Source organism: Physeter macrocephalus, chromosome 3 (genome assembly GCF_002837175.3).
Source record: "Physeter macrocephalus isolate SW-GA chromosome 3, ASM283717v5, whole genome shotgun sequence".
Classification (NCBI taxonomy): Eukaryota; Metazoa; Chordata; class Mammalia; order Artiodactyla; family Physeteridae; genus Physeter; species Physeter macrocephalus.
The window spans coordinates 1891941-1902336 of record NC_041216.1 but is presented as its reverse complement, the minus strand read 5'-3'; the positions used below and the strand labels follow the sequence as shown (position 1 = coordinate 1902336).

General features: G+C 38.5%; 1 protein-coding gene across 1 annotated transcript in view; it reads left to right on the top strand.

The window, feature by feature from the left end:
- The window catches only part of CCDC30 (coiled-coil domain containing 30), a 168196-nt gene that overhangs the window by 128860 nt on the left and 28940 nt on the right, over positions 1 to 10396 (top strand). The window contains exon 18 of the mRNA XM_055082633.1: positions 5324 to 5486. Coding sequence (XP_054938608.1) covers positions 5324 to 5486 — 163 coding nt within the window. The remainder of the gene's footprint in view (positions 1 to 5323; positions 5487 to 10396) is intronic.

Here is a 10396-nt window from a genome sequence, read left to right as displayed (position 1 = left end):
CAAGGATATACAATGGAGAAAAGACAGTCTCTTCAATAAGTGGTGCTGGGAAAACTGGACAGCTACATGTAAAAGAATGAAATTAGAACACTCCCTAACACCATACACAAAAGTAAACTCAAAATGGATTGGAGACCTAAATGCAAGACCAGACACTATAAAACTCTTAGAGGAAAACATAGGAAGAAATCTCTTCAACATAAAACACAGCAAGAACTTTTTTGATCTACCTCCTAAAGAAAGGGAAATAAAAACAAAATAAACAAATGGGACCTAATGAAACTTTGAAGCTTTTGCAAAGCAAAGGAAACTACAAACAAGATGAAAAGACAACCCTCTGAATGGTAGAAAATATTTGCAAACTAATCAACGGAGAAAGGATTAATCACCAAAATATATAAACAACTCATGCAGCTCAGTATTAAAAAAACAAACAACCCAATCAAAAAATGGGCAGAAGAACTAAGTAGACATTTCTCCAAAAAAAGACATACAGATGGCCAAGGAGCACATTAAAAGCTGCTCAACATCACTAATTATTAGAGAAATGCAAATCAAAACTACAATGAGGTATCACCTCACACCAGTTAGAATGGGAATCATCAGAAAATCTACAGACAACAGATGCTGGAGAGGGTGCGGAGAAAAGGGAACCCTCTTGCACGGTTGGTGGGAATGTAAATTGATACAGCCACTATGGAGAACAGTGTGGAGGTTCCTTAAAAAACTAAAAATAGAATTACCATATGACTCAGCAATCCCACTACTGGGCATATACCCAGAAAAAACCATAATTCAAAAAGACACATGCACCCCAATGTTCATTGCACCACTATTTACAATAGCCAGGTCAGGGATGCACCCTAAATACCCATCGACAGATGAATGGATAAAGATGTGGTACATATATACAATGGAATATTACTCAGCCATAACAAGGAACGAAATTCGGTCATTTGTAGAGATGTGGTTGGATCTAGAGACTGTCATACAGAGTGAAGTAAGTCAGAAAGAGAAAAACAAATACTGTATATTAACGCATATATGTGGAACCTAGAAAAATGGTACAGATGGACCAGTTTGCAGGGCAGAAATAGAGACACAGATGTAGAGAACAAACATATGGACACCAAGGGGGGAAAGTGGTGGGAAGTGGTGGTGTGATAAATTGGGAGATTGGGATTGACATATATACGCTAATATGTATAAAATGGATAACTAATAAGAAAAAAAAGAAATATGTAGAAGAAATATGTGAACTAAGTATAGGAAAATGAAATATGGAGGGAAGTTATTTTCCACAACAAAGGAGACTATCTAGTACACATTGTTTTGTAACCTGAGGAAAGCAACCCCAATTTAGATATTTATTTTGTAACGTACTATTTTCACTTAAAATAGTATAATCTGTTTACCTGCCATTAAATCTTCTTCTAGAACATTATTTTAATAACATGCCATAATTTATTTACTCAGTCCTTTATTGTTGGACATCTATGTTTTTCCCAGTTTCTTGCTATAGGAAAGAATAACGTAATATATACATCCTAGACAAATTTTTATGCATATCCTTTATTTCCTTGGGGTAAATTCCAGCAAGTATAATTATAATATAACTGCCTATAATAAAATTTGAAATATTGAAGAGCTATATAAGATAAAAGGCATACGTTCTTCAGAGTTTTACCCTTCAGCAATAACCACTTTAAGTTGTTGCTATGTATTTCTCATATTTTTTGCTATGTTTATGCATATATATATATATATATATTTTTTTTTTTTTTTTTGTGGTATGCAGGCCTCCCTCTGTTGTGGCCTCTCCCGTCGCGGAGCACAGGCTCCGGACGCGCAGGCTCAGCGGCCATGGCTCACGGGCCCAGCCGCTCCGCGGCATGTGGGATCCTCCCAGACCGGGGCGCGAACCCAGTTCCCCTGCATCGGCAGGCGGACGCGCAACCACTGCGCCACCAGGGAAGCCCTATGCATATATTTTTTATTCTAGTTTTATTTTCTTTTAAGTTGAATCATTTTACTCTATTGCTTTGGAATTTGCATTTTTAACCTAACAATATAACATGGACATCTTATTAGCCACTTAGTCGCTGCATCACCTTGGGCAAGTTCTTATCCTCTGTGCCTGTCCACGCCTACCTCATAGCATCAGTGTGTGGATTGGATGAGTTATAGCAGTTGGCTTGTATCAGTGTCTGGCACATACTAAGCACTTGTATCAGTCAGTGTTCAAACAAAGAAGTAAAACCAGTAGGAGGAATATATATTTATCAATAATAAGAGATTTGTTACAGAGAGCTTGTCTTATACAGTTGTGGGAACAGGTTACACAGTCTGTAAGGCTGTCATCTTTGTTTCTTATTCTGGAACTCGAAGTCCGCAGGGCAACCAGTCAGGAAGTGAAAATGGATATAAAGTGAGGGAGAGCTGGAACCCATGAGCTCAAGCTGAACTGCAGAGTCTGGCCTAGAACCCAGGTCAGTTTCACTTCCTCCAACCTTGATAAAGTAGGGAGAAGCTGGTCCCCCTCATCAAAGAGCTAAAAAGACACCTGGCCCAGGAGATGGAGAAGATGAAGGAGGATAAGAGGGAAGGTGGAGCAGTTGCAGACCCAGCTGTCACCTCACGCCACGGTGAGCAGCAGATAAGCATCAACAGTATGAGCTGCAAAAGCACCTGCTCTGACTTTCCAAGTGTGAAAATGCTTCACTTCCACCCTCCAAATCTTGCGCAAATAGATCTTTTGTAGCCCACTCTAACCAGAAACATACATGGAAGGAATTCCTAGCCAAGTTGACACATTTTACAAAGCCACTACTACCAAGGTGTTATTATTGTTGTTATTTCTATATTCGATGTTATTGTTGTCAAAATCATCATCTTCTTCTCTTCAGCGAAGTGGAATATTCATTTTGGCTAGAAAAAAAATGTTTGGGGATAAGGGAAGTGGCAAAAAAAAAAAAAAAGGCTAGAAAGATAAGGTACGCTTGGTCATGCTGAGCCTAACTAGCCACATTATGGAGTTTGGACTTGTTCATGGGTGAGATTGGTCTATAGTTTTCCTTTCTTGTGTCTTTATCTGGTTTTGCTCTTAGGGTATGCCGGCCTCATAGAATTAGTTAGGAAGGGTCCCCTCTTCTTCAATTTTTCTGGAAGAGATTGTAGAGAATTGGTATCATTTCTTCCTTAAATATTTGGTAGAATTCACCATCTGGGCCTAGTGCTTTATTTTTTGGAAGGCTATTAAGTATTGATTCAATTTCTATAATAGATATAGGCCAGTTCAGATTATCTATTTCTCCTTGTGTAAATTTTAGTAGATTGCGTCTTTCAAGGAATTGGTCCATTTTATCTGTTATCCAATTTGTGGGCATAGAGTTGTTCATACTATCCCTCTGTTGTCCTTTTAATGTCCATAGGATCAGTAGTGATGATGATGATCCTGCTTTCATTTCTGATATTAGTAATTTGTGTCTTCTCTAGCCTGGCTAGAGGTTTATCAATTTTATTGAGTTTTTCAAAGAACCAGCTTTGGTTTTATGGTTTTTCTCTACTGTTTTCCTGTTTTCAGTTTTATTGATTTCTCCTCTAATCTTTATTATGTCTTTTCTTCTGCTTTATTTAGGCTTATATTAGTCTTCTTTCTCTAGTTTCCTAAAGTAGAAGCTTATTGATTTTCAATCTTTCTTCTTTTATAATATTTGCATTTAATGCTATAAGTTTCTCTCCAAGCACTGCTTTTGCCACATCCCACAAATTTTGTAAGTTGTGTTTTCATTTTCATGTAAAATACACGTAGTTTAAAATAATTTTAAGATTTGTCTTTGACACATGTATTGTTTAGATAGAAGTATGTTTGTTTAATCTCCAAATATTTTGTGATTTTCCACCTTTCTGTTATGGATTTATAGTTTCATAATATTTTAAACAGTTGTATAGCATTTTGTTACATAGATATATCATAATTTATATAAAATATTTTTTAGACTTTTTGCTGTTATAAAATAATTTTTTAAAATATTTTATTTATTTATTTATTTGGTTGCGCTGGGTCTCAGTTGCAGCAGGCAGGCTCCTTAGTTGCAGCTTGCCGGCTTCTTAGTTGTGGCATGCAAACTCTTAGTTGCAGCATGCATGTGGGATCTAGTTCCCTGACCATGGATCAAACCCAGGCCCCCTGCATTGGGAGCATGAGACTTAACCACTGTGCCACCAGGGAAGTCCCTAAAATAATTTTATAATTAATATCCTGACACATAAGACTTTGTAACTATAACGAAGTATGAGAAGTGTTATACTAAGGGAGGTTTAGGATGCTCAGATAACACATAGCAGGGACACCTAATGTGGTCTAGGAAGCTCGAGAAAGCCTTCCTCAAAGAAAGCTATTTAAGCTGAGAGTCAAGTAGTTGTTATGGGAAAGCTAAGTGGAAAATATCAGGCAAAGGAAGGCCTGGAAGAGGAGGATAGGGAAAAGGTTGGAGTTGCAGGGGAGGAATAAGTGTGGAGAATGACTTGTTTCAGGAAGTGAAAAAGTGCATTTTGCCTGGAACAAAATGTTTGAGGGTAGAGGAAGTGGCAAGAAAATGAGGCTAGAAAGGTAAGCTGGCTAACAAACCATATTAGAGGAATTCCCCCACTGCTGAGAGCCCAGGTGGGTTCAGTCCCTGGTCGGGGAACTAAGATCCCAAAGTCAAAAAAAAAGAATTTTTACTTTATCTTAAGAGTAAAGGAGAATGCTACAGCAGTGTTAACACGTGTGCATTAGTATCAATAGTGTTTGTAACTAACAACCCTATATTAAAGCAAGAAGATGATGGGATTCAACTTGTAAAGCCCTGAGAACAAGTACAAAGAATGTAGAATCACGGGGACTTCCCTGAGGGTCCAGTGGTTAAGACTCCTAGCTTCCACTGCAGGGGGCATGGGTTTGAGCCCTGGGCATGGCCAAAAAAAAATAAAAAGAAAGAATAAAGAATAAAGAATTACAGCCCTACCTCCAACTTTTCCTAGCCATGTGACCTGGAGCAAGTTAATTAAACCTCTCTGTGCCACAGCTTCCTCTGGTAAATAAGAAAAATTATTTCTTCTTCATAGGGTGGTTTTCAGGAGTGAGAGAGAAAACTAAGAAAAGCTTCTGTCACAAACGAGTTTCCTTTGATGTTGGTCCCTTTATCTTATGGACACCTACCTTACCTCAGTGAACCAAAAAAAATCCCCTGTGCCCAGTGTAATAATTTTAGGTCGAAGAGTTTCTTTTGCAGAGCTTTGCAATTCACAGTGTGGTTTAATGTACATTAATTGCCCTCAGGAAACTCCTAGATCAGAATATGAATGAGCTACAAAAGCAAGTGAAAATCTTAAAGGATAAAGAGAATCAACTGGAAATGACCAGTTCTCAGCAACAATGCAGAATTCAGCAACAAGAGGCCCAACTTAAACAACTGGAAAATGAAAAAAGAAAATCTGATGAGGTAAGAAAGCAAATAGGTGTGCTTCTCAGTTTCCCTATTCCTTTAGATGTAATTGATAGCTAATAAGAGCTAATAATTATTGAATGCCTAGTACTTTACCCATTAAGTTTAGTCAGGATTCAGTCAGGAAAGCAGAATCTACTCTAGGTATTGCAAGCAAGAAGGAATTTAACACAGGGAATAACATGCTTACAGAACTGTTGGAAGGGAGAGGTAGGGGTGAGTAGAAGGTTGCCAGCTTTTAATAAATCCAGAAGTTCAGAAATCACAGGGAAACCAACTCCTGCAGCACCAAAGTGGGAGATTTGCAGGAACTCTCCCTGAAGCCCTTACAAAAGTCTCATCTGCTGTCTTCCCATTCATCTACCTGGTAGTGTTACCCGGATACTGGATTTGCCTTCTGGTAGGTGTTGAGCCAAAAGATACAGCCAAGCCAAAGAACAGGAGAAGAAAGGATTTGTTACTTGCAGCAAGTAAGAACACCAGGGCTCTCTCCCAAAGCAGTGTCTCCTTGAACAGCAAAATTGGGGAAGTTTTAAGCTAAGGGTACATGCATATTCATGAAGGAGGTTGAGCAGAGGAGAATTCAGCATAGAATTTGGGCAAAGGTCCATAGAGTCCAAGCTTTAGTTGATTGAAGTCATGAGGGTCAACATCATCATTCTGTCCTCCACCTAGGTGGGGGTCTTACTTCCTGCAGAACTCAAAGACATGTATCTTGTCTTTGATATGTATATCCCTTGAGGAGGAACTAGGACTAGATTTATCGCTGAACTATTGTTTCTTGACTGCTTTTCCTTTGTTCTTACATTCCCTCACTTCCCTTAAGATCATTAATTACTGAGACCTGTTCAAGGGCAAGCATCGTGGCCAGGCTTAGATCACAAAATGGATTAGACCAAAAATGGCTTCTGTCAAGAAAGCCATGCCTGGTTCTTTCTCCAGGGACCCCCTCCCATATCTGCTTCCAGTAGTGCTAGAGGAGAACAGTGGCTTTTCCTGTGCTTTCCCCCATGCGTTCCAAACTGTGTGCAGCTGCCTTTCATTTGCAGAATACAAACTGGAACTCTGCTGTCAAGGGAGTTTGGGAAATGTTTTCAGACTTCCAACCTTGCAGCACAGGGGACAGGTTAGAAAAATAGGGGCCCTGGTAAGCAATGTCAGAGTCCACTTTGTATAGTCAGCTCCCAAACAAACCCTTTTACCCAATATTTAACCTTATAAACAATAAGAAGAATAGTATGCTTGAGAAGCAAGAAGAACTACAATTCTCCAGCCTGTGGAAGGAAAACCACATTCACAGAAAGACAGACAAAATGAAAAGGCAGAGGACTTTATACCAGATGAAGGAACAAGATAAAACCCCAGAAAAACAACTAAATGAAGTGGAGATAGGCAACCTTCCATCAATAACTGAAATGAAAAATACACTAGAAGGGGGCTTCCCTGGTGGCGCAGTGGTTGAGAGTACGCCTGCCGATGCAGGGGACGCAGGTTCGTGCCCCGGTCCGGGAGGATCCCATGTGCCGCGGAGCAGCTGGGCTCATGAGCCATGCATGAGCCTGCGTGTCCGGAGCCTGTGCTCCACAACAGGAGAGGCCACAACAGTGAGAGGCCCGTGTAACACAAAAAACAAACAAACAAACAAAAACAAACAAAAAAATACACTAGAAGGAATCAATAGCAGAATAACTGAGGCAGAAGAATGGATAAGTGACCTGGAAGACAGAATGGTGGAATTCACTGCCATGGAACAGAATAAAGAAAAAAGAATGAAAAGAAATGAAGACAGCCTGAGAGACCTCTGGGACAACATTAAATGAAACAACATTCACATTATAGGGGTGCCAGAAGGAGAAGAGAGGAGAAAGGACCCAAGAAAATATTTGAAGAGATTATAGTTGAAAACTTCCCTAACATGGGAAAGGAAATAGCTACCCAACTCCACGAAACACAGAGAGTCCCAGGCAGGATAAACCCAAGGAGAAACACACCAAGGCACATAGTAATCAAATTGACAAAAATTAAAGACAAAGAAAAATTCTTGAAAGCAACAAGGGAAAAACGACAAATAACATACAAGGGAACTTCCATAAGGTTGACAGCTGATTTCTCAGCAGAAACTCTACAAGCCAGAAGGGAGTGGCACGATATATTTAAAGTGATGAAAGGGAAGAACCTAAAACCAAGATTACTATACCCGACAAGGATCTCATTCAGATTTGAGGGAGAAATCAAAAGCTTTACAAACAAGCAAAAGCGAAGAGAATTCAGCACCACCAAACCAGCTCTACAACAAATGCTAAAGGAACTTCTCTAAGTGGGAAACATAAGAGAAGAAAAGGACCTACAAAAAAAACCCATAACAATTAAGAAAATGGTATTAGGAACATACATATCGATAATTACCTTAAACGTGAATCTATTAAATGCTCCAACCAAAAGACACAGGCCAGGCTCGCTGAATGGGTACAAAAACAAGACCCATATATATGCTGTCTACAAGAGACCCACTTCAGACCTAGGGATACATACAGACTGAAAGTGAGGGGATGGAAAAAGATATTCCATGCAAATGGAAATCAAAAGAAAGCTGGAGTAGCAATACTCATATCAGATAAAATAGACTTTTTCTATCCAAAACCAGCAGATTACACTTTCTTCTCAAGGGCACACGGAACATTCTCCAGGATAGATCCCATCTTGAGTCACAAATCAAGCCTCGGTAAATTTAAGAAAATCGAAATCATATCAAGCACCTTTTCTGAGCACAACGCTATGAAATTAGAAATCAGTTACAGGGAAAATAACATAAAAAACACAAACACATGGAGGCTAAACAATACGTTACTAAATAACCAAGAGATCATTGAAGAAATCAAAGAGGAAATCAAAGAATACCTAGAGACAAATGACAATGAAAACACAATGATCCAAAACCTACAGGATACAGCAAAAGCAGTTCTAAGAGGGAAGTTTTTAGCAATACAAGCCTACCTCAAGAAACAAGAAAAATCTCAAATAAACAATCTAACCTTACACCTAAAGGAACTAGAGAATGAAGAGCAAACAAAACCCAAAGTTAGCAGAAGAAATAATTGATAAACCTTTATCCAGACTCATCAAGAAAAAGAGGGAGAGGACCCAAATCAATAAAATTAGAAATGAAAAAGGAGAAGTTACAATGGACACTGCAGAAATACAAAGCATCCTAAGAGACTACTACAAGCAACTATATGCCAATAAAATGGACAACATTGAAGAAATGGACAAATTCTTTGAAATGTGTAACCTTCCAAGTCTGAACCAGGAAGAAATAGAAAATATGAACGAAACAATCACAAGTAATGAAATTGAAACTGTGATTTAAAATCTTCTCACAAACAAAAGTCCTGGACCAGATGGCTTCACAGGTGAATTCTATCAAACATTTAGAGAAGAGCTAACACCCACCCTTCTCAAACTCTTCCAAAAAACTGCAGAGGAAGGAACACTCCCAAACTCATTCTGTGAGGCCACCATCTCCCTGATACCAAAGCCAGACAAAAATACTACAAAAAAAGAAAATTATAGACCAATATCACTGATGACTATAGATGCAAAAATCCTCAACAAAATCCAACAACACATTAAAAGGATCATACACCATGATCAAGTGGGATTTACCCCAGGGATGCAAGGATTCTTCAATATATGCAAATCAATCAATGTGATACACCATATTAACAAATTGAAGAATAAAATCCATATGATCATCTCAATAGATGCAGAAAAAGCTTTTGACAAAATTCAACACCCAGGGCTTCCCTGGTGGCGCAGTGGTTGAGAGTCCGCCTGCCGATGCAGGGGACACGGGTTCACTATTATTCAACATAGTTTTGGAAGTCCTAGCCACAGCAATCAGAGAAGAAAAAGAAATAAAAGGAATACAAATTGGAAAAGAAGAAGTAAAACTGTCACTGTTTGCCGGTTACATGATACTATACATAGAAAATCCTAAAGGTACCACCAGAAAACTACTAGAGCTAATCAATGAATCTGGTAAAGTTGCAGGATACAAAATTAATGCACAGAAATCCCTGGCATTCCTAGACACTAACAATGAAAGATCAGAAAGAGAAATTAAGGAAACAATCCCATTCACCATTGCATCAAAAAGAATAAAATGCCTAGGAATAAACCTACCTAAGGAGGTAAAAGACCTGTACTCAGAAAACTATATGACACTGATGAAAGTAATCAAAGATGACACAAACAGATGGAGAGATATACCATGTTCTTGGATTGGAATAATCCATATTGTGAAAATATTGGACTATACTACCCAAAGCAATCTACAGATTCAATGCAATCCCTATAAAATTACCAGTGGCATTTTTTACAGAACTAGAACAAAAAAATCTTAAAATCTGTATGGAGACACAAAAGATGCCAAAGCAGTCTTGAGGGAAAAAAGTGGAGCTGGAGGAATCAGACTCCCTCACTTCAGACTATACTACAAAGCTACAGTAATCAAGACAATATGGTACTGGCACAAAAACAGAAGTATAGATCAATGGAACAGGATAGAAAGCCCAGAGATAAACCCACGCACCTATTGTCAACTAATCTATGACAAAGGAGGCAAGGATATACAATGGAGAAAAGACATTCTCTTCAATAAGTGGTGCTGGGAAAACTGGACAGCTACATGTAAAAGAATGAAATTAGAACACTTCCTAACACCATACACAAAAATAAACTCTAAATGGATTCAAGACCTAAATGTAAGACTGGACACTATAAAACTGTTAGAGGAAAACATAGGCCGAACACTGTTTGAAATAAATCACTGCAAGATCTTTTTTGATCCACCTCCTAGAGTAATGGAAATAAAAACAAAAATAAACAAATGGGACCTAATGAAACTT